A 26,221-nucleotide genomic window follows, 5' to 3' on the forward strand; every position below is an offset into this window, starting at 1 on the left:
AGAGCCATGTAGTTCCCACACTGTAAGAAACAGCACTGTACAGGTGGATGAGTTGGCCTAGTGCAGATCTACCAGTCTTGAAAAACCAGAAAACAAAGGTCTTGATGCCAGAATTGTCTCAGCATGACAGATGAACTGGACATTTTGGATCAAGGGGGGCCCTGTGTGTTTTTGTTCTGAGAAAACTCTGAGCAGAAGAGAGAGACAGAAAAATACACTTGATTATACTATTAGGATCATGTCAAGGAAAGGGGTCTAGTGACCTGGACAACAGAGAAAAATGCTGTAACTTAATGCTGTCATAATTTTTCATTTCACTATATTTTCTTTTAGAGCATGGCATTCTGCCATCTTTCCTTCTGTGATACCAACATACAGCAACCTATATGTAAAAGCCAACTTTAATTATCTTCTGTATAATTGGAAAAACACACAAAATGATGGAAACAATTAGTGTAAAAAGTCAGAAAAACGTGCAAAAATATGTGATATATTTGTTTCTTTGTTCAGTAAGTGACTGGATGATGCTTGGATAGTAAAAGATGAACATAAACCAACAACTCTTATGCTTTAACTTTGGGCTACTAGCTTTAGTGCTCAAATATAAGAGTATTAGCAGCATGAACTGACTTTTCTCCTGTTACAACTAAATTTTTTTCTTGAGTCATTACCTTGCTGTGTTGTCCATTGAAATACATTTCTCAGAGTTGAATATTTTATAGGAATGGGTACAAAAAATTTGTTTCAAAATATTTAGATTAAAACCTTCCTCTGCTTCCAGTGAATGACTTTTCCATCACCTCCATATTTTTCTGTCCCCTTCAAGAGCACTAGAATTTTATCTTCTTGGAATAGAACCAGGAATAAGCAGGAAGACTCTTAATATTTTCATGACATGAATATGAAGGAAGACTGAATCCTTACCAGAGTGTTTCATTAATGTTTCATTTTCTATCTCAAAGAAGACATGAAAAATATGTTTGCAGAAGACACCATCTAGCTGGAACTTAATTGCTGGACGAATATTATGTCAAGAATACAGACTGAAAAGACTATAAACCTACTAAGACAGAATTGCTACCAGCTCTAAAAAATAGAAAGAGAATACCTTTAAACTTTCAAAGGACTATAGTTATGTAGCCTACAACTATATACCCTTATAAATCTGAATTTTATTTGAAAGGGGGAATTTTTAATGAACACATTTGGGAAAAAAAATGCATGAAAGTCCACTTCAGCATAAATTCTCAGATCATGCCAGCTAAAATGGACAAAAAAGTTAAGAAGCAGACGTCAGCTTTTGACAGACTCTAACTTGTGCCAAGTACAGTTGATGAATTTTGCAAGTCTGACTCACACATTTAGAGAAATCAGGCAAGCAGTATTTGCACATGCAAGCAGAGTTGCTTATATGGATTTGTTTCTGTCACATCACAATCCCTTGCACAGATAAATCCCTGAATATTTTAGTTTCAATACTTTTGCAAGGCCTGATTTGCTACAGAGAAACTTGGTGAATTCTGCCCTGCCAGAGACCACTCAGTCTCAGTAGAGGGGCTTCCAGGAAAGCTCACAAAAATCCTGCTTGCAATCTGAGCTGCAGTATGCATCAACAGGACTTTTAGCCACACAGAGTGCAGTGAAAAATCTGGACCAGAGTTTTGAACATAAGCTTTAATGGCCTATGTTACTTTTAGGAGACTTTATTCTGACACCAGAGATATTGAAATATATTCCTAGAAAGAAAACAAAACGAACCTCAGTCAACAACACCCCCCTTTGAACAACTTCACGCACATCAAAACTGCGCTATACACATACATGCATAAGCAAACACACTAACAAAATAAGATTACCCATTTCAAGTACAAATAAAGTTTTATCGCAACAAATAAATGATTTTAGGTTCATTAAGTCGGACTGCTTTGGCACAATGTTGAATTCAAACACTAAGAGTATTATTTTTGTTGACAGCTAGATCTCTTTAATGAAGAACCGTTTCTAGAAGACCACAGGAATTACACTCCCTCAAAAACAGGTGTTTTCACAGTAACTTCAGGGTCTGAAAGTGTACTAACTATAACATTGTTATTTCAATAGTGAAGTATCCACCCTTATATCATACCAGGTATAACACACCATTTTGTTTCCACTGTGCTTATCACCATGAAAGTTCTGCTGTCTTAAAAACTTTATAGTTTTTACAAAATCTCTAAAACCACCAAATTCCAAAAACGTTGTTTCTTCTATAAAATGCAGCATATATAAAGAAAAATATTGAAGTGCCATAGTTTCGATTACTTTAATTTAAAATAATATACAGAATTAGTTTTGAGTAGTAGAGGCAATGTGGTAATGTATAAAATTTACATATATACAGAGGTAAGACATTATGATACAGAGGAAAACCAGCTAGAAATTGTGTAATTTAAAATTCCTTTCCTTAGGTGTCCACGTATTTAAGATAACACCTTGTGGTTTCCATTAAAATGTAGTAGTTACAGAAATGCCTACATACTATTTTTGCCTTTAACTGTTTAAATAGGAGGTTGGATTTATGAGTCTTAATTACTTCAAGAGAGGGAGAGATATGCACCTACATTTCCCACATCCTACATAAATTTTTAAATTGCTGAATCATATCACAGTGGTGGTGGAGCTAAAGGGACTCACTCTTCTACTGGTGTAAGGCTTGATTTAGTTGATATACTTTGAGAACCTTTAGAAGAATATCTTTCTGACACAAGGAAGTATTCTCAGTTTCTGATTCCCACTGAGAATGCACATCAGACTTCTCAGCTCAGGAGGTACTGGTCATGCCCAGAAGCAGACATTAGTGTCTGGTATATTAATATTTCAGATGTTTCTGGAACTGAATGGTATTGAGAATTTGGGACTGTTCCAGTTACATCAGATAAGGCAGCAAATAAGCATCTTTTATAGATTCAATCCAATATTCAGAGCAGGTTTACACAAATGCAATTAAAAATGAATGAGAAACCACTAATTACTGTCAAAAGGTTAAAGATACATTACAATAATGCATTCCAAGCAGCACATTAATTGAAAAGGAAGTCTGCATGACAAGCAGTTCATGCAATGTTATGGCACCTCAAATTTTTTTGAGGCATTTAACAAAGTACTTGGAAAATTTGTAAAATTCAAGATTAAAAACAGCCTTAACCAGACTACTACTGGCTACTTCATTATTAAAAAATGCCCCAGAAAAATAAGCACTGTAGTTCTGAGAACTGTATTTGGTAAGACTTTTCTTCAGAAAATTAAAGCTTACCAAAGAACTACAAAGCAGCTTACCTGTCTATTCTTTCTCGTTAGACCATATACTCCCAGCCTGTTAGCTGAGCTCTGTTTTCAGAAGGGTAAAAATTTATTATATTTTAAATAAACACGGCTGCCATATTGAAGGTATGAAAGACAGAATGACATATGCACCTCTAGTTAGCAGAAGGATCCAATAAAGATTAGGTCTGTACTACAGACTGAAACAATATTTTTTCACACATTTGGATGTTAGTTAAAATATATTTTTACCTCTCCTGACATATCTGGTGCCATAGGAATGACTGGCCACAAAGAAGAGTAGATTCCAAAAAAGACTACCCAAAGTGCAATGCTTCCCCAGATTGCTATATGGCTGAACTGTTAAAACAAACCAAAAAAGAACAATTATCACAGATGCATTATAACGTAAAATAAGATCTTTGCTACCTAGTGTTTACAATGCTATTTTGATATATTGGATTAAATTTCCACGCCTTGTATTAATTTAACTCTACTACTTCAGTTAGCTATTTCTTAAAGGAAAATCATATTATCAGCAGCAATATTACTGCATTTTAAGCCAATTTAAATTCAGTTACAGTAAGTCCAGAGCAATTTGATTTTTCTAGTTTAGGTATTACATCTGTTGTAATTTTCAATATTGAGCATTATTTTTTGTATGTGGATATTCTGTCCTTCCACACAGTAACCACAGTTTGCTACTGACAAACTCTTAAACGGTGCAATATAACAAGTAAGAAGAAAACAATACAATTATTCATCCATCATATTTCACAGAACATTTGAGAATATGGTAAAGACATTTGCTTACCAAAGTCCAATATGAGGTCTCTAAGCCAGCCTTCAAACACACAGTCAGAACCACAAACTTCAGGAGAGAAAGACAGAGAGAGGATTCTTAATACGGGAATCTTAACATACAGAAATTATTAGTTTGGTTAAACTTTCAGGAGAAGACAAGAGAAATAAATTGCTACTAGAAGATTTAAGGATACAACCAGTAATAAGCTAATAATAGAACATTAAGAATTACCAGCTTCCATTAATAATGGACACTCCCTTGATTTGGAAAAACTCCTCTTTTGCATTAGAAATCTTATTATTGCTTCTTAGAACTCTGTAAGTCTGGCTCTTACAAAGGTGTTGGCATCTTTATTGACTGTATTTAGGCTACAAAGAAAGGTTTGTGAAAAGTGTAGTAGTCCTCTTCTGTAGACACTGAAGACCCTCTAGTTACAGACAGGATGACTACAACTTTCTACAGCAAGACAGATTTAGAAGACATAGATGCTGGACTGAAGAAAGCTTGCAATTGTTCAAGTTTACATTAATGTAAATTTAAAAAATAAGCAAAAGTTTTGTTCATGTCATTAGTAAATGAGTCATCTGCACCAAACCCTGAAAAGCTCAAGACTTAAATTTGGTAATATAAGACTTATGTTTTTATGTCATTAGTAAATGAGTCATCTGCACCAAACCCTGAAAAGCCCAAGACTTATATAAGTCTTATAATATAAGACTTATGTCCTGCATACAAATAACATGTTGAGTAAGTCTGTTATGTCATTTTCATTATTCCCTCTGATCTTTACCCTTTCCTTATCTTTATACTTTTTGCAGAGCAGTCTCTGAAAACATCACGTTTATAGGATGTGCTCCATTTTAGCTTACAGATGAGCAGTAGGAGAAAGTTTATGATCCCACAGCAAGGACTAGTTGATATACAAGGAAAATTGTTTATCTCCTTCCTTTGAAATTCAATCAAGCGAGTTTTCTGTTTACCAAAGAAATAGTTATGACATTTTCTAACTCACTCGTGAACTAGTGTATCACTAGTTTTGCTCTACATGTAATCTGAAGAATATGAGGCTGATAAAAGGAGTCACAAAGACCAAGCTCTAACTCCAACAGCTATAGTTTAAATTCTAGCTTGTTGGACAACCTGGCAGCACTGGCTGTCAGTGAGTTTGTTTGTATTGAACTTCAAGCAGCCTCAGAAATTCAGAAGAAATGTACTTCAGTCAGAAGCTGAAGCAAGTTAAATCTGTATGATAAATCTTTCACTCTGGTGCACAGAAGGATACAGATACTGCCAGAAAGCTTTCACCTATGAGCTTATACTTCCAATTCTGAAATCCTGAAATCTCCTATTCCAACTGTGCTATTAAGGACCAAAAAAAAAAAAAAAAAAAGCCATACCACCACAATTTCAATATCTAAAACATGTGCGAAATCTAATTAGAAGAAAATTGAGGATGACTATGAGTATTATAATTTGCTTGGTCTATCCAGTTTGGGTTCTGTATTTGGATGCATTAAAAAAATTATGGAGAAATAACCCAAACAAACTCCTTTGGTACACTTCTTTGCTGCTTAGGTCAGTCATAAGAGAAGTAAACATTCTTCAGGATAAGATCAAACATTGCTGCTGCATAGACAAAATGTATAGACAAACCAAATACTGCAGATCTCTATAAAATGAGATAGTGTGAGTAAAGAGCCCTTACTGACCTGTGATGGGATCAGATCTGATACCCCTAACAAAATCACCAACTACACACAGCCACTCCCTCAAGAATATGGGGTTTAGTGCTGCCTCCTCTGCTTCAATAGTGCACTAAATCCTATCCAGGGAGCAAGAACTCAAACTGGTATTCTGTATAAAGACTGAGCTTTTTTAAAAAAAAAAAGACTCTCTGAAATGGTCATACAGATATTTTCACAGCACTCTATTCCTATTCAGAATTTATATTTAAAGAAATTATTCCAGGACATATTATGAATCATTGCATATTTCTGAATTTTATTTGTGGATCCAAAGAACCTCTATCAACTTCCGAATTCCTTTCTTATTGACTTTTGCAGAACTGATGGCTACAGACATCTTGAGGAATGAGAATTACCTTAGCCTCAGAATTTTGATATGACTGACAACTGTTACTACTCATATACTTCACATGAACCAGATTAAAAAAACCCCAGAACTCTACACCCTAGTTTTGAAAATCTCTCCAAAAATCACGTATGTTCCAAATTTCCTTGAATTCCTGTGCAAGAGCAGGAAAACTTCAATTGCAACTTCTATATTTCCCCAGACTTTTAACCTGAAGTGAAGGAAAATAGCTTTTTTAATCGAAATTCTTGATCACTCTGCAGGTTGGAAGCAAGAAATTAACCTCTCAAGATGCTCAAGTTTCAGCTCTCCTAGTTGAGAAGCAGTTGCAGAATGTGACATATGAGCAGCATTGTGACCTCTGTTTTAGCATGTGTCTAAAATATTTTCCTTTTATTTCAGTTATGGTATTTCCTTATTCCCCAAAGTGATTTTGATGTGAATTCATATTACAACCCCTTTACTTCAATGGAAGAATTAATTTCTTTTTTGTACCTGCCAACAGTGAGGAACTTGAAAAATTAATTAAACTTTTAACATTGAAGAACAGAGGACAGTAAGCATAAATCTAATTTTGCTTCTAAGAGAGATCTTAGAAAACCCGCTATTGAGAAACATTCATATCTAGTAAGTGAAAAGCACATGTTTAGCTTTACTAATTTATTCTAGGAGATAAAAGATTAAAAGGAAAAAAACCCAATTATGACTACTGTCTATGAGAGCAACAGAAGTTTACTGTTAGGTATGGATCAGGTGTATTTCTGGTGGTTTGATTGCCTCTGAAAAGGCATCCCACAACCCTTATTCAATATGGCTCAATGCCTCTTTTAAGGCCTCAGGATAAATTAAGAGAGAGAGAACAGGATTGCATCATCAGAAGTCCACAAACCACTTCTATAATCAACAACCTGAGATTTCTCCAATTCAAGAACTTAAACTAAATTAATAAGCATGCTAATTAGGGAATTATAATTCCCATAATTTAAAAAAACCAGACAGTTAACAGTAAAGAACAAATGTATCTTCTGCATCTTTATTAAACTGCTTTGTTTTAAAAATCGAATTAGAACACAAAGTGCACTCCAAATCTTCTCAAAGAGTCATTCAAGAGCCATTTCTTACTCTTAAGGCACTTCTTAAGGCACTGCACTGAATTAAATCTTCTATGAATAGACTTAAAAGTAATAGTTACAGCATATCTTTAAAATAGTTTAGAGACAACGTAGCCTTACAGTGTATACAGTGTTACCCAGGAGCAGGTAATCAGAAGTTTTGCCATTGCCAAATACAGTACCTGGAAAAGGAAACAGGGATAAAAATAAAAACATTTAAGCATCCACAACAGGACTATATATCATCTTAATTTTGATACAAAAGAGATGGCAGCACCTTCTACAGGGTACTATGAGATTTCATCTTGAACTGCACTGAACTATGAACTGCAGTATAGAACTATGACTTGTATCATGTTTAGTGCTCTAAAACTTTCAGGGACTTCAGGGATTATGCAGGAAACAGGAACTTTGTGACACCATATAATGATAAGACCACCTTTGTATTCAGTAGTAGTGCAATTAGAATTTCTTTTAGTATCAGAGATATAAAATCTTATCTTCAGAAAGATGTGAAATACAATGGTTATTGTATATATTGATTATAACATGTAAGAGTCAGATTTTCATGAATTCTGTTACTTTTGGTATGGAAACTTATCTTTGCTCTTATCCATATTTCTGAATTCAACTTCAGTAAAAATCCAAAATATACTCAGTTTAAATTCTTGAGATGCTTGTCATTCATAAAATGTTCAAAGTGTACCCAACTCAAATATGTGGATTTATAGAAGTCCATATCCATATCCATTTGGCACATATGGAAACACACACACACATCAGTTATGCAGAGTCAGAGCTCTCAAGAGATGCATTTTCATAAAAAATCCTATTTTCATAAAAACCATATGTTTCTTAAGCTTACGATTCTAAAGCAGTCAGTTTTCCATTATTTATCAGAAGTTCATGACTATTTTTACATCATAAGCTTTTCTGATCCCAGTTCTGTCAAATTTATTTTTAGACATGGGATAATCAACAACTGAATTATTAAGAGGAAATTCCTTATTCTTAATTAAAAGTACTGAGGTGGCTACATTTTCCCATGTTCAGTTTTGAAATGCTTTTATCATTGAAGGCTGTTCATGTACTGCAACCAAACAAACAAAATTATAACACTGTGCTGTAGAGGTTCTAACCACTGGGATATTGTTTTTTACTGCATTATATGGAGTAATCAAAATGCTGCGTATGTAGTAAGTAAGGATAAAAGTAAGATAGAAAAAAAAAGGAAGAAAATAATAATAAAGAAGGATTTTAAAAAAAGCTGTACTGGGGAAAGAGAAGAATAAAGGTATTTCTCTGTGGGGGAAATTAAGGGATGGATTTACAACCTCTCTGATTAGGCTGGACAGAGGAAGGTGACAAAAATGATGATACATTCTGATAAAAACAGTTGGAAACACTTATTTTCCACTATCTCAGCTGGCACATGATATATTAAACACTGCTAATTAAGTATGTTTTCATATTTGTGTTGAATGATTTTCCAGCCTTCATATCATCTTTATATATGCTTGAAATTAAACCCATTTTGGTTGTGGATGAAGAATTCTCCTCTCTAAAAGCTTTTCGGGACTTGTTAAGGTGGTTTAACACAGACAAAAATGATGTATTTACTGATATCCTGGAAGAGACAGCAGGGGACAGCTTCACACAAAAATATTAGGATAGAAGTCCTCCTTAACCTAGTTGTCTCCCATTCCATGATGAGGAGCTCACAATGGCTGCATCCTTAGCTCTAGTGATACTGGTTGCATTTCTGACACTTCCCCTATTTAACTTTCTCCCTGGACAGACTAACACACCAAGAAGAACTACAGGAGCTGAAGCCTGAAAAAAAAAGCTGAGACTATAGCTTATTTTAAAGACTACACAAAAGAGGGAGCACGTGATGAATTTACTAGTACATACAAGTTTGGCTTCTCACATTTATGTTGACCAAATTGCATCTGAAGAAGCTTCTGTGAAGATTTATGTGTCACTTTTTGTATCCACATGACAGTACAGAGTGTAAATTTTGTGTATTGTACAATGGTAAAGTCCCATGGAGCCAATTCTGACCAACAATTCTTACAAATCCATACTTATTCTCTGATCACATATTTCTTGACAGACTCTACTATGACATATGCAGTTTGAAATTTTCTACTTACAGATAAGAAACAGGTGGACAAGCAAGACTATGACTAAATATGAGAATTTGACCAAGAGAAGAGCACCAAGAGATTTTAATCATCTTCAAGATTTGGTTTTCAACATTCTAATAAATACCTTCTAATATAGCACTGCACTGCTTTACAATATATACCTAGCAGTAAAGAGCATAGTGAGAATAAGACAGGGGAATAGGCAGGCAGCTAAGCCTATTTCCACCAGTCAGAGTGCTGGGACTCAGCACTCTAATGCACAAAGCTAGGCTATACCTTTCATATTTCATGATCTACCTGCACCTTGTCTTTGTTAAGAGAAGGTGGAAGCAGGGACAGGTTCTCAGAAGTTCCTATCTCTGGTACTCCTTAGGAAACTAATAGCATTATTTCCCTTTCCTCTCCACACATGCAGACACCAGTGATTTAATTAACAGCATATCTTTTTTTGCACTTGTATCGCCTTCATGTAAAACTCTGAGCACCACCAGACCCATGCTAGGTACTGATTGTATCACCTCACAATGTACACAATTCCCCCAAATCCCAGTTCTGCTCCCTTACCCATCCTTTCTCTAGCAATGAAAGGGGAAGGCAGCAGGCAATTTGATCATACTCATAGAGGCCACCTGTCAGCAAGACAGTTCTAGCCCAGGGTTTGCAGGCTGAGAAGGCTGTGCTCTCACAAGTGCTTGTACAGGTATCTCTGCCATTCACAAATGAACTCTACTCTGCATTACCACAGACACTCACTGAACACTTATCCATGATGCAATGCACAAATCTCACATGGATTTGCTACAGCTTTGAACGGGGATTTCAGTTTGAATTTGAGATTATGGTTTTAGAGTATGCACTGACATTTTGGGAATCTCATTCCTCCTGGGCCGTCTAAACCTCTCCAATGCAAACTGTTGCCACTGAACTCACATTCAGTGTGATGTGAGTGGCCATTCAGAGAAAATAGGCTGCCACATCCCTCCCTTTACCCATTAGGAGTCTAAAAATGGAGAGTTTTTTCCTTAAGCTTTTAGGGTGCAAGCAGCTGTTACTCAGCTGAGCTGTCTCAGCAGTTTCAAAAGTCCATGAGAACATTTCTGTCCCCTACGCCAGGGCAGACTGCTTGGCTACATCACCAAAACTGAAGAGACCAATTTTCAGAAAAGCTGCGAGGTACACACTTGTTTTTTTCCTCCCCACAAACTGGAAACAAAACAAAACCCTACCATTATGAGATCTCTTCCAGCCCCAAACATTCCCACAAAATGGAAGCAGTGCTTTCAAGTTTCCTTTAATCAGTACCACTTTCCCCTCAACCACCCCACTTCCTTCTGCAACTCAAGCATATACAACAGCTGAACTAGAAGATGGACAGGACTGAGCAGTCCAAGGTGTCACTGTTCTTCTGCCACAATCCCATTCTTAGAAATATAAACTAGCAGATTAGTATGGCCTTGAACTAACAGGACAGAATGTATACACAATCAAACTAAATGTTGACAAAATGTAAGAAAAAATACAAGCAATTGTAGCATTTTAGGATTGTGTAGGTATTTACTGTGGCAGTGTATTTTATAAAAATTAGCATAATTAAATAGCAATCTCTTTTTCTCCATCTTGTTTCAGTTTACATCAACACTATTGAGATAGTTAAATGTGTATGTACATATTATTTTACACAGATCTTAAATAAAACATTTTATGTATATGGCATCTGGTTTAGTTCTAGAAATGGCATCTTGAAATTTAATCACACTGAACTGTGATTATTTATAAGGCTTCCCTTAGAAAAAAGATAATATTTAGAAATTTTGTACTTTTCAACATTTATATTTTTATTTTTCATAATACTTACCATGCTGGAGGGCTTTTAGTGGAAACCAAAACAGAATGAATGAGTGGAAGAGGCCATTTAAACAATGAACCCAGAAAACCTAAGAAAGAGAAAACAAAAAATCCATGAGAACCATTTGCAATAAACTAGCTCTGTGAACCCTGACCTCTCTTTTTATCCGTGTGTTAGATTCACAAAATGTGTTTTTGTTAGGCCACCACTGTGAAGTAATATAACTGACAGGCACTTTCTGCCTCTTAGCTCTTCATGGGTCATTTGTTTATTTTTTATACTTTGGAAAAAAGTGTGTATTATCTCCTCCTTTTAATTTCAATACAGAAGGGAAATTAAAATACAAAAATATGGGAATATAATCAGAAAAATTAAACTAAACTAGGCATCTGGAACAATTGCTACATTCTAAGTGGACAATTAAAAAGGACTCTAGCTTTTATAATTTGCATTTAGTATAAGAATAAATTTAGATAGTAGAAAAATTAAAACCTGAGTTACACATATGCCTAACCTATATATTCCCACACACAAAGGAATTAAAAAGGACAAATATCAGTTTCTTCCTTAAAGTTCTCCTTACATACTCCATTCTTGAGGAGTACAATTTGATCATATTAAAATTCCTTTAATGTATTTGCTAAACAATTGAAGTTTTACTTTCAAACTTATTTTCATTTGTAGAAGATGCCTTCTGCAAAGGATTGTATTAAGTTTAAGAAAAACCACTCTAGTAACCCTTTCCATAATATATTGCATAATGACATAAAAAGACTTAATAAAAAATATGTAGCCCATTTCCTTCAATGGCAATATTGGTTTCCTCACTAACAATGCTTTTGACTGTTATGGCTTTTATTGTAACTGACTGATGTGTATCTTGAGTGTTAAGGTGTTCAAACAACTGAAATTAAGTTGCCTGTCTCACATTTTCCACAATGTCTCAACATCTTTTGTTAGATTATGCAGCTACACTTGGTTGCATGGTCCAATTTACACTCTAATACTTCACACATTTAAACTTGTGCTACTCATTAACCTTTGTCTCTCCTTCTTGCTATGTCATTACCAGAACTTTTTATTTGACAGAAAGCACAGGTGGGTGCAAGAAAAATTAGTTCTACTTTTCCATTTTCCTGACCAATTCTTTTTGTCCCATGCTAATCCTTTAACCTCTGTCATGACCTCATAACCTTTGATCCCTTTTACCATAACAAATATCTGCATCAATATTCAAGGCAGTAATGTTTCCAAATCTTTAACACCAACTATTCAACTTATATAGGTGGGAATTTTGTAGCTGGCGAGTTTGTAGACATTTACTCATAGCAAATGTATGGGAACAGTCACAGAATTTCCAATTAAGTCAACAATACACATGTGCAATCAAAAAAAAAAAAAAATTAAAGCTTATTTTAAGACAGAAAAACAACTAGTATAACTTACACTGTTTATTAAAACTATCACAACACGAAAGTGTCTGTATTTATGGGACCATGAAAAGTCTCATATTTGGAAAGCATTCACAGGTACACAAGAGATTGTGTTACAGTGTCCTTACAACTTTCAGGCTGGCTTTTGTAGGTGAAGGGATGAAGTGAGGAAGAAGGAGGAAAAACTCATCTGTTTCAGTAAACAAATATAGTTTAGACAAATAATTGTGTATATATTGGGGTAACTCCAGTTTCATAGCACAAGTGGTGCAGATATAAGAGTTAAGTATGCTGTATCAGCTCTGCATATTTACTGCAGACCATCACACATAGGCATTGGTAATTCCAGGATATATTGAAAATGACCCCAAGGTCAACATAAAATGACATTACTTGAAATGTCAAAATTATATTTACAAAAAATAAAATCAGAAGAATCTTTTACAAAAGTCAAATACTCATGAAATCACAGATTCAGGCACAAGTTTAACTTAGTTTTTTTAAAAGAGATTTTTTATGGGCAATGCTGTAGCAATTTCCTGTATTTTCTGTATTAAAAAGTCCCGCATTCTTTTACTACTACTTATGCTAGTCTCTCTAAGATGAACATCACCCATTTCCCACCAGAAGTTGCTTCAGATTCCTTTTGATCCACACTGACACATTCTTGACTCCAAGTATTTTTTCCCAAAACTCAAAATTAAACCATAAAATCACAACTCCAAATTGACAAAGAACAGTACCACATCCCTCCCTCTACAAATCTAGTGACAGTTCTTATTGTCTACTGCAACACTTCTCCACAGGCATCAGTAATCCATTTCCATATAACAGTACAAATACATACAGCCCAGCAACAGTGAGGTCTAATCACTTCTGCCTACAGAAGACAGCTTTATTACCAGCAGGAAAAAAAAAAAAAAAAAAAAAAAAAAGAAAAAAAAAAGGATTGAAAAAATGAAATCCTTGTTGTCCATACTTGGTAAAAGTGAATATATATATATATATATGTATATGAGATTTTACCATTCACTGAAAAGTGTACACCTGGAAATAGTAGTAATAAAAATCCCCTCCATTTTTAATTATGAGCAGCCTAGAACAAAAAGGGTAACTATACTGAATTTCTATGAATTTTTGCTTTATGTTTGATTTTTACAAAGAAGTACCTTAGTATTAAAGTCCAGTGCATTTTGGGAAGTCTTGTATAACTCAGGGTATTTCAGCATGTTTTCTTTTCGGCAGGATCTCTCAAATATTCCAAGAGTTAGAGGAGGCATTGCTGTAAACATCTAGGTGGTTTAAAAAGAAAAATTGGAAAACTTTAGAGGTGAGGATTTGCTTAAAGATTGCTTACTCAAGCAACATTCATGGTTAAATGTAACTAAAGGCATGCAAATTGTCTTACCACATTGTAAAGACCTATACACCATCTTTCAAAAAGAATTTGTCCAGAAAAGCCATTGACAAATGCAAACCAGACCTGCAAAAGATTAGAACTGTGTATTACTCAAACGTCTTGCAAGTCACAATGAACAGATTTTCACTCAGCCTCTCAAAAAGGGATACCCCTACAACATTTACAACACAGTTGAAAATGTTTTGGTTTAAACCCATATGAAAAAATTAATAATAAACCCAACTTTCAATCAAGAAGAGATAGTGGGCATTCTAGTCAGATTCGTGAGCAATTCCATGTAAATAGGAAAATATTCAAAGGAGGTAACTATTTTCAGAAGAAATGTCAGGTTCTTTAAGGCTTTAAGAGTGATTTAAGCTCAAATCTTAATGAAATAAAAATTCTGAGAATTATGGACTGCTGGAAGGGGAACCTACAGATTAGTAGTCATCGCCTCGCCATTGTTAGCAAGCTTGACTAACAGATTTCATAGATTAACCTGCTGTTTGGAACTTAAAACTACCAATAATCCTTACTCATGAAAGGATTAGGCTTTACCAGAGCACGAAAGTAGAACGACTTAGTGAAGAGGCACTAACTCATCTACAAGCTACGGTAGAGAGGGAAGTGGATATCTCTTCAATTCCATAATTTTTATCATTTTTTGCTAAAAGGTTACAAGGAAGCAGATTTAATTTGAAACATGTGATAACATATTTTCTAATGTTTTTCAGCACAGCATGCAGCATATCTATTTTCTCCTATTATTCTCATCCTTGAATTAGTTCAATGACAAAGTGGAGAAGCAGCACATCTGTGAATCTTTATTAACAAATTACACTGAAACTATATGGAAAACATAAGGAAAAACATAAGCTCTCTGGTAAGACAAGTCAAAATCATCTGAACGTTCTACTCTGTTTAACACTCAAGTTTTTCAAGTGAATTTTTAGATACTGCTGTCTTACAGTTCACATTTCATTGAACTTCATTAAGGAAGCATGAATTACTACAATCAATATGTATGTTCATCAGTATGTACTCAGCCTGCCTCCAGGTGACTGGATTCTCTGACCAAACTCAGATTTTTTTAAAATCATGTGATGCAGTGTCTGAACATGTCTGTGGCTACTTTGAGATGGAAAACCTCCTGAATTTGGTAACTATTAACACAAAAATTTGCAGGTAAAATCCAGCCAAAATTGCTGTTTGTTCAACAGATAAGAGAAATTTTTTTTTGGTGGCCACTTATTAAAACAAGATTGAATACAAAGTCATGACTGCTCAAGGCTGCAATACAGAAAGAGAGAATGCCCTGAATTTTCCAAAATCTTATAATGCTAAATTTGTTTACTTTGGTAGATTTAAGTGCAGCAAGCACAATTTTCTAACCTTTCAGACTAGAAACTGAAAAGACAATGGAATTACTTTATTTCAGCTGAATCAGATTTTTAGCAGCTCTTCTGTATTTTGATTTTTGACTTTCAAAACACGAATTATGATTTAATTGTGATGAATTTTTTGGCAGTAGCTGAGTGTAAGGGTGCAAGATGAGTACCTAATCAATTGTGCATTACAGAATAATTAATTATGCACTCAACATCAGTACAATTGATGCTTTTTTCCCCTTGTTTGTATCAAATACTGGAGTAAATTTTAGAAATATTGATTTGAAAGGGTTAGGGTGGTGGAAGATATGTGACTCAGTAGCTGGCCACAAATATGTGTACATCTCATTGCTGGTAATTTCAGATAGAGTTAAGAAATGTATCATTCTCTAGGAAGAAAACAGAAGACCACAAATACTCATAGACTTGACCCTTTATAACCAAGGAGTACATGGAAAAGACATTAACTTTCCACTGTGATTTAACTACCAGGCAAAGTGTTATAAAACACTAATTTTAAATGAAAGGCCTAAATACATACACTGAATCTATTCCACATGTTGACTGCTCTTTCAGGTAAATGACATTAAGCAACACTTGGAAATGTTTTAGAGTGACTTTTAAAAACAAGGCAAGTATTAGAATAAGATTTTAGTTCAATGAAAATCTGCAATGGAATGTTGCTTTCAGCCTATTTTTTACAGAATTTAAGTTAGAATTTTCAAGATATTTAAGCTGAAAATGGTTTTAGTATAAAATTGTAAAGAAATCCTTTAACACATAGTATTGACTTCCTGAAATATTAGCATTTACTTTTTTCTAAAGAAAGCACGCAAGTTATAGGAATTTTAGTTCATTTCAGTGTAATAAGGGACTACATTATATCTTGGTCAGAGGCCTAGATGCAAACTAGAGATGAAATTTGGTAGCATCTCTAAGTTCTGAAGTTCTTCTGGAATATATCAAAAGAAGTCCATGAAGAAGAGATCTTTCAATGTGGCTAAAAGCAGTCATCTCTAGCAGAAATACTACTGTTTAGTGGAATACCACACATTTAACTTCAAGAGACAAAACATCATTAGTATCTAAGCAGAAACATTAATTTTATATTATTTACAAGATAGTATTTGAATGTTCACATTAAGAACAACTCGCTCATGCCATAATGGCTCAAAATTAAAAGATCTAAAAGGTGGAAAAAGAAAAGACAAAGGACAAGTACAGCCCTCACCTCAAACTGTAAGAGAAGAAGAAAATAACCTACCTACTTGCCTTAACTTCTGAATCTCGGGCCCTAGAAAATTACACTCCTAACCCTATATGCAAAAAGTAATATGGAGCTTACTACATTATTAATAGTGACAAGAAACACTTGCTCTGCAGTGGGCAATTTATTCAGAGACAAGTGTGTTTCATCCTAGTTATGATGGACAATGAAGGCAGCTGTACCTGCAAAATAAGTTTTTAGGATGCTGGACATGACACTAATTTAGGAGCAGACTCAAACACTTCTCTCTTAGGGTATAGGTCCTACTCTAACAACTCAAATTACTAATCCAGGTCCCTTTTACAGAAGGACAGGTGATTGGTGCTCTTAAAAATGTATTTTAGATTATATATGTGAACAGGCAGTGAAAATTAGACTATTTTGTAGTTCAATGCCTACAAAATTTTCTACTGAAAAGAATTAGGATCCCAGCCTGTCTGAAAATGAGATGGACCTCAACAAAGATCCTTTTATTTCTAAGTTTTCTAATCAAGCAATGTCAACATTTGGGCATGAGCACAATTACTTTGTGCTGTGTGTGTTTCAAACCGAACTCGGTGCAGTTTGCACCCCTCAAGTAAGCCATGGCATAGTGAACCACAGCAGGTGAACTGTGCAGCTCAGACCCAGTGTGAGTATGCCCAGAAGCCTGCTCATGTTTGGGGTTATGCATTATATGGGTCTCAGTATGCTCATGGCTATTCATCTGATATGTCAGGCAAAGGAAACAGGAACACAATGGTGAATTCCAGTTATGGACATGAACAGCAGAAAGTGGGAAACTCAGTAGAGGGAAGAAAAGAGGGGAGGGGGAAAATAACCTCTCCATCATCCAAAGTTTATGTAATAAAAAAGTAATTACAGCTCTGATTACTTAATAAATTAATTATTTTCATAGTATCACTTAAATTGTTCTAAACAGCCATGTTTAAACATTTGTGACCGAACTTTAAATCTCAACTCCACACATGTGTTTTTTCTGCTTATCTTGGTCTTTTACTCTTTCATTTGATATTTCAAGTTGGGTAAAAATCATATCTTCTTATTTTTTAAAACTGGAAAATCCTTTTTATTGAATATGAACCAGTTATTTTGCATTATTACTAATTATTACTAGATAGCAAAATGAGAAGTAGGACTAGGAAAATTTTGTTCCTCTGATGTCAAAGGGTAATTTTCATAACTTCAGAAAATTAGTAGTTTAATGACAGAGTGTATACAGTAATGGTAATTATAAAAATAAAACCAATCCACAAAGGAGTTCTCAATTATGAGATCAATCTCAACCTCAACCGCCTTTATAAAGTAATGACAGCTCCTCCAAAATAAGTATGAGACTTTGCATAGGCTTACCCTATATAAGTGTGATGCTCTGTGCTTAATAAACACATTAGTGGTCTATTAGAGATTCAGAGTTTTCACTTGCAATTTGGACTGATACATCAGAATATAACCTTTCATGTCATTGTGACTAGTTCTACACAAAAAAATAAGGCCCACATTTAAATAGCTATTGCCTCAAGACACAGAGTAAAAAAAAACATTATTACAGACCACTTCTAGTTTCTTATGAATAGGAGTTTAAATGTCAATAACACTGATCACTATGCTTGAATATTATTATATTTTTTTTTTGCCATTTTCTGTATTAAGAAAACAATTGACATCAATTTCATATCAGCCCATGAATGCCTAGGATAAAGGGTGCACTTTAGATTAAATTGAATATTTGCCATTACTTTCTTGATTAGTACTGAGCAGATATTTAAAAATAGGTTAATATCTATTAAGTAAAGGTAGGTATTTTCAGTTATTGTCAGAATAAAAGGAAACTTGTTTAAAGTAACTTCCAGACATGCCTTTCACAGTACTATTTTCTAAACTCCAAGACAGAGGAGGTGTGGCCACAAAAGCCTCACAGAAGTTTTCCTGATGTAGCATTTCTGCATATTAAGCAGCAGCTTACAAATACTCATTGAGCTCCCTGCTCCCACGCCTGATCTGTACAAAAACACTGAAAAGAGAAACTCAAGACTGGCAGTTGTCCTTTCTGGAGACATTCAATGATGAATTTCTGCCCATTCACTCACAGTATTGACATGAGCTATTAACATTTCTGAAAAGTTTTCTGAGCTGACAAACGTTGGGTATACAGGAGTTCAAGTAGAATTTATTTTGTCTACACCAGAGAAGGTGTATATGGCAAAATAATTGCATGCATTATATATTAAGGGTCATAGCAACCCATATCAAAATGATCTCTTTGCCCTTCAATCTGCTCAGGAGGAAGAGACTATCTGTTCATAAAATCAAAGCCTTTTGATCTTTAGACTATGATCTCTGTACCCTGCATTTAACATTCTTTCTCAAAAAATATAAATAGTGGGATACTTATATCTGATTTGTTATAAATTTACAATATGTTTGCAGGTGACAATGACAGAAATCAAAGAAAAATAAGTTGATATGTTCTAAAGCCAACTTTTGTATGCTTTCTATAAACAAAGTATACATTAATACTGTTTTTTTCAAATACTTCTAAAGCTACTGCTAATCAGTACTTCTGGAAGTCTGATCATGTAAGTAGATATTCAGCCTTGGAAATACAGCATCTAAAGTCTGCCACTTCTTCACATAAAAGGACCTTTAATGAACTTGCTTTTTCTATAGCTTCCCTCTTTATATTTTTCTAAACAGGCTATGAAGTTGCTGCTACTTAGATAGAAATCTATTTGCAGTAATAACACAGTAAGGAGAGAAAAAAGAGGAAACTCAGAAAATGTAAAAAATATGGTAAGAAAAATGCATTCTTTTGGCTACAACTTTTGAAAAAATGATTAAAGTATTTTCAAATATTATGAGTAAGGTCACATATGTAAGTGTCAAAATTGGAAATATAAATCTAATGTTTACATCAGGTTTTTTTTCATATGCCATTTTCTTCCAGTAAAACTGAATACTTACTTTGCAAGTTTAAGATACTAAATTGAAAACGTATTTAAAGAAGCGATGAAAGTTTAAAGAGTATGTGTTAACCCCATTAACGTAAAAAATACGTAAGACTATCAATGAAATTTATTTTATGGATAAGATTAAAAAAATTAAATATTTTTTGCACATTTTTAACCCAAAGTTTCACTGTGAATATAAAGTTTGAATCAATTATAAATGCAATTACTATATATATATATATATATATATATATATTTGATTATAAAAGATGCAGTAGCTGTCAGAAGAAAAGGAAGGGAAGGGAGAGAGTAGCTTAAAAAATTAAAAATATGTTCAAAATTTTATGGTTGCTGTGTGGTCATGAAGGGAGTGTAAACTACAATTATACATTCTCTTCTAACCATACCTACGAATAAATGTACATTTGTTACAACACAGTCCTCTCATACTACTGTATTTTTCACAAGATTTCACTCCTTAAAATCCCAGGTGAAAAAACTAGGTCACCTTTCAGGAAAGTATCCCTGTTCTTGAACAGGAGCCTGAGGATGCAGGGTCACCCCATTCAGCAAGTGAAAGGTGCCCAAGAGTGGAACTAAACCTGTCTGTAAAAACCCCGGGCACTGCTCTGAACAGCAACAGCCCTGCAGTGCAACAGAGACCTTCGAAAGGGCTTCAGATTGCGAACCCGACAGTCCCTGCCACCAGCGCAAAGCGCTGAAGCACACACACCTCTGGGTAAATGTAAGGCAAACTTGTAACTGGATTCCTTAATTACTGCAATGATGTTACATGTACAGCATTTTCATAAGCTAGTGATATTAGAAATATGTTTAGTACTAATATTTACCATGCATTTTTAAACAACTGTGGTTTTCTAAAGTAAAAAAAAATAAAAAATCATAGTAATCAATTTATTAAAAATTTCAAGATTCAGCACTAGTAGGTATTTATTTAAAATTAAAATACTTAAAAAAATATTACATAATTACCAAAAGCTCAAAATTAAGGTTTTACTTTCAAGAAGTAACATTTCATGTGCTGTAAAATTACCTCGATAATATAAAGGACTATATTCTTGTAGAAACAATATAAGATGCATTTAGCTACTCTGTTATAATTCCAGGCTCCATGAACCAACAGCAAGTTCTTCAAATACTTGAACTGCAAAAAACATGAAAAATGAACAAACATACAATTAACATATATATAAATGAATAGGAATCATATTTTAAAATATTTTATTGTAGTATTTTGCAGTGTAATGACTTACCTGAGCAATTGAGTAGTCTGAAGAATTAGCAGCCTGTAGACCTTCATTCCCACTGATACCAACACCAACATGTGCTGTTTGTATCATACTAACATCATTTGCTCCATCACCAATTGCTAGAGTTACTACCTTAACTTGTTTTTTAACCATTTCTACAACTTCAGATTTTTGAAGCGGTGATACCCTAAGGTATAAAAAAGCCAAACAGGTTTAATACAGGACTTTCAAATGGATGTACTTTTAAAACATACTTTATATTCTGTGAAAAGGTAATAAACTCAGGCCAATTAACATCCTGGTGAGTGACGTGGTCTTGTTATTGCCCTTCAAGGATATATGCTAAAAGCACATTCACAGAAGAATTCATAAAAAGCAACATTTATGAAATTTGGACTACTTAAAAGCTGAAAGAGGATTCTATGTTGAGGAAGTCACCTTACCAAGTGAGTTAGAGAGAACTGTTTGAAAATGTATTTTAAAAAATAAAGGAATGAAAATAATATAGCCTTCAAATTGAAGGTGGCTATGTAATCACATTATTCAGTGGTCAGCCAACAGATGCACAACTATTGGACTTGTGAAAACGCTGTGTGGGATGAGTCCACAGCCTTGTGGAAAACCTGGGCTGAAAGTTTCTGGACAACAGCCCTTCTGAAAAATGTTGTGGTCCTATATGAAAAAAAACTTTCTATGATATTTTGGTACATGTTTTATTTGAACTCTGCTGTTGAGAATTGTACCAAGACTTGCTACAGCCAGCTTCTACAGAAGATTCCTGACCTGAGTACTTCTTCTTCATCTTTTTAACTTCTCAGGAACATTATTCCTTTTCAGACAATGTTATAGGGGCAGCTGGAAGATGGCACTGTCACTGCCTCAAGTTCATGGTGAAACCAGTAAAAAATATTTTTCTTTCATTTTGCTCACTCTTAGCTGTACATTTTTACTCCAGAATAACCCATTTAACATTCTTCTTGCATATATTACTCTGAAGCCAATATAGAGTTGGAATTTAGTTTGCTAAAGTTTTAAAGCCAAACATCTGCTTGGAATTAATAACATATACAGATTTTTTTTTTTGAAGAGAAATGTCTACTGAATATTTGTCAGCATAATCTGTGCTACAGCTAGTCTTAGGAAGAATCCATTGGTAATAAATGCTTCTGCGCAAGTCAATCAGCCTGCAAACTTAAAAGAAAGTAGTATAATTTGTACTTTTAGAAAAAAGGAGAATTTTAGATGTTTACTGTTGTTATATGGATGAAGAAAGAGCTTACATTCTTGTTAAGTCTGGATTTTATATACATATATATATATTTTATTTATTTATTCAAATTTTTAAAAGTGATTTACCTTAATTAAAAATGACCATTTAAAACTTTTTATTTTCAAGCTCATATCAAGGAAATGAAGTTTTTTGGTACTAAAGACAAAGCATTTAACAGAAACAAATATTTTGGCTGAATTTTGACTTTTGGGAAACATGTGATATTAAACATGTCCACATTAAAACAGTGAGGGTTACGAGCAAGTATTTTAGTTTTAAACCTGTAGCCAATCTTTAAGCAACCACAAATTATGCCAGACATATATCTACATATGCATTGAAACCAACTGACCTAGGTAAATTATGGAAGTGTAAAATGAAGAAATGACAGAGGGAATACTACTAGAACAGAAACTTTCATTTTGCTCTTTGTTGTTTCTTTACAAGAATGTCAACACTAAAAGGGAGCTTTATGTACAGGATACCCCTCAATGGTTCCCCAGTTCAACAAAACCAGAAAAATTATCTCTTCAAATGGCATAAAATGTATTTTGTAATCAAGGAAAGAGAAGAAAAATAAATATAGCTTTAAAAGATCAATTCTACATACATCTCCTGCTTGTTACTGTACTGAGCAAACTCAGCCTAGGAGAACAAGCACAATACTCCAACTTATCTGTCAGAAAGACTACTGCCATTTGGAAGGTATTTATGCACAGTATAAACTGCTCATCAGAGTAACTGCTCAGTTTAGAAGACAGCAAAACTTTAGTTTGAAATTCAAACTGTCTCAGGCTGAAGCACAGCTACAAAGCTTAACCACAAAAACATTAATTAAAAAATCCCTTGGTAGCATGACATTGCTTTTTGGAAAGGGATGGAAAGACTAGAAACACAGTGAGTATTTGGATATTTTAATATTACTTCTTTTTCTGTGTCCTTTTGCAAAGCAGAAAAACAGTTCCATTTTGAACAGATTTTTCAGATGAATCTGACTTATTTTAATGGAACAATGGAAGTTTCTAGCTGCAATAGTTGATATTTACAGGCAAGGATGAAAGGGTTCATTGTATAAACAAACCCTATAATAATCAGGCATAATAAAGCCTAAAAAAGGCATTTCCCCTGGCTTCAGGTTAAAAAAAAGCACCCTGAGTAGTACCTTCAACATTTTTGAGCAATTCTTATACAGTGTAATCCACATCTTACAGAAAAGTAGCCTGTGGAGAAAGATCTACAGATGACTCTAGATATGCTAAAACCTGTGGTTAATTGTAATATCAATTCAAGGTCAAGATTAGTGTCTCAACCTTATTGAGACTACTCTCAATGATGTTTCTAAATGATGTTTCTAGAAATATGCAATGTGAGTGACTCTGACAAGTACACTTTGTTGCAGACTGCTCTACAGTGATATTTCACTTGAATGACTGTATTTCATAACTTCAGTTTATTTTTTATGTCAATAAAAATAGCATAGGAGAAAGAATAACGTAAAACCTACCTGCAACAAATAACAGCTTTACATGACAAAGCCAAATCCAGGAAATACTGTCTTACTCCAAATGTCAAAGCATACTTCAGAGATTTACCATCAATTATGAGAGCAAAATCATTTTCCTTCCTTAAAGCATCACCAAGAGTACTGCAATGATGGCTAAGTGTCTCTCTTGTTCCCTGTTGCACAAAAAAATGGTGTCCATTATTTTTAGTTCTTAATATTCTTAAATCCAAAATTTTCAGCGTGATCAGAAACACTGGCACTTTGGTTTTTGAGAAGGTGCCTTTTGATTCTGCTATGAAATACTATAAAGTAAAAAGAATATTTGCAATGGTTGCACTTTTAGAAGCACAGTAGAAATGTTGTGTAGGATTGCTCTTTCACGCTGCCAAAAAAGAAGTGTATAAATTATGGTGGAACTTTAATGCTCTTTGAACAGCAACAATAGTTGTATAAATATTTGCCAGAAGACACAGGTATACAGAAAAGGAATCCAATAATAAAAAAAGATGATTCACATATATAGAGATACTAGAATTTGCTATTATAAAAAATGTTCATAAACGTTTAGAAAAAAGGGAACACAGATAATTAGTGATATAAATACAGGCATTATAACTGATAATTTTATGACATTAAATTCATATTTTAACATAATTTAACAATTATAACATGAAGTACATGTTATACAAAGGAACATATTTTGTATTTTTCAGTTGCTAATGAAAGTTTGAATCACACCTACAGAAGTCACTATTTTGTGATCTAGTACTGAGAACTTCAGATTACATTCAGCAGACAATACATTCATATGTATTTATTTATGCAGCAGCCTGCTTTGGGAAGGTCAATGACATCTAGTTAGCTAGAGTGCAGTTCTACCATAGAGTGTCATGAGGGACAAAAAATATTGCTTTTTGCCCTTCTTTCTTTTTGAAAGACCTTTACAGAGCTACAACATACTTTTCTTCTGTTTCCTGCTTCACAACCCAGAAGTAAAAATTGTTTTAGAGGAGAAAGGAAGATTAAGAAAAACTCTTCTGCTTGTAAAATATTGACTTTGGAAGCTAGTGACATCCTATGACAACATGTAGCCATATTTTTTTACAAGCTTACCAACCAAATAATTGTGCTACTTCAGTGATGTCAGGCATACATAAACCAAATTTGGTGTAACCACCTAAAACAGAACACTGAACTAACTAAAACTCTCAAACTCCTCAGAAATGAAATTAAAAGATACTGCTTTGCCTTTTCAACTCAACTTACTCCTCCCAGTTCCACACATTGTTGTTAATGGTTTTTGACTATTTTGCTTCTACTGGTCTTCTAAAGGTCCATTGGTTTATCTAAAATGAGATTAGCCTGTTGGGGAATTCTGCGCTTGTTTCCGAGCTCTCACCCACTAGAAACTGTGACAGAAAAGAATTTCCACTGTTTAAAATTACATACTAAAAAGTCTTTAAAATGACAACAGTTTCTGTAACTATTTTCCACAGCATATTTTCTAATTAAGAAGTATTGCAACATAAAGGAAGTATTAATTTTTCTCATCTCTGTGGACTATTTACTTTCTATCAAAGTTTAAACAACACATGAAAAGTCATATTCCTCCCATCTACTGTTTCTTCTATGTAATGAAATCCCTATAATCCAGGAGTAAATGGTCTCTGCCACTTAGACATGTAAGTGTATAGACCCCAGTGGGATCCACTTGAGGGTGCTGAGGCAGCCGATAGAAGAGCTCATCAGGCTCTTCCACATTCAACATTTTTCATCAGTCCTGGCTAACCTTGGAGGTCCCACACAGCTGGGGGTTTGCCAATGTGATGTCCATCTACAAGAAGAATCAGAAAGAGGATCTGGGAGAACTACAGGGCTATCAGCCAGGGAAGGTCATGGAACCTTGAGTGTCATCACAAGGCACACGTTGGTGAACCAGGGGATCAGGCCCAGCCAGCATGAGTTTAGGGAAGGCAGATCCTGCTTGATCAACCTGATCTCCTTCTATGACAGGGTGACAAGAATAGTGTAAAAATATATTGCTTGATAGATAATTATTGAACTTTTGAATCATTACACTAAAAGTGGTTCATCTGTAATGCTTGTATGATGTGAAGCTCCTGGCTTTGAGCCTGCATGGATGAATTCTACTACCTGTAATTCATAGTTGTGAAGTTCCTTTGTGCAACAGCTGCACTGTGATTTCAGAACGTGTAGACTGTTTTCTATTTATTCAGTAACATTCTGCCACAAAGACTATACAGTCTTCCAAGCATGGAATACTAAAATTAAGAAAACAACCCCCCAAGACAAACATAAACAACATCCCCCCAAACCACAGTTTTGGCAGAATTTTCTCTTTCTCCAGATAAATCGACACTCCAACTTGTTTTTTAAACCACCTTCATCATGATGTCTGGATATTTTAAGCAAT

At 34.3% G+C, this 26,221-nt stretch overlaps 1 protein-coding gene across 8 annotated transcripts in view; it reads right to left on the reverse strand.

Moving 5' to 3' along the window:
* Positions 1 to 26,221, reverse strand: part of ATP8A1 (ATPase phospholipid transporting 8A1) — a 100,415-nt gene that overhangs the window by 19,606 nt on the left and 54,588 nt on the right. For all 8 annotated transcript variants that reach the window (XM_041463570.1, XM_041463316.1, XM_041463489.1 and 5 more), the window contains 9 exons: positions 23,788 to 23,960; positions 21,017 to 21,200; positions 20,797 to 20,907; positions 14,146 to 14,220; positions 13,907 to 14,029; positions 11,314 to 11,392; positions 7,429 to 7,490; positions 4,115 to 4,171; positions 3,553 to 3,660 (listed from right to left, as the gene is read on the reverse strand). In XM_041463570.1, coding sequence (XP_041319504.1) covers positions 3,553 to 3,660; positions 4,115 to 4,171; positions 7,429 to 7,490; positions 11,314 to 11,392; positions 13,907 to 14,029; positions 14,146 to 14,220; positions 20,797 to 20,907; positions 21,017 to 21,200; positions 23,788 to 23,960 — 972 coding nt within the window. The remainder of the gene's footprint in view (positions 1 to 3,552; positions 3,661 to 4,114; positions 4,172 to 7,428; positions 7,491 to 11,313; positions 11,393 to 13,906; positions 14,030 to 14,145; positions 14,221 to 20,796; positions 20,908 to 21,016; positions 21,201 to 23,787; positions 23,961 to 26,221) is intronic.

This window comes from Pyrgilauda ruficollis, unplaced genomic scaffold (assembly GCF_017590135.1).
Source record: "Pyrgilauda ruficollis isolate IOZ18807 unplaced genomic scaffold, ASM1759013v1 scaffold1, whole genome shotgun sequence".
Classification (NCBI taxonomy): Eukaryota; Metazoa; Chordata; class Aves; order Passeriformes; family Passeridae; genus Pyrgilauda; species Pyrgilauda ruficollis.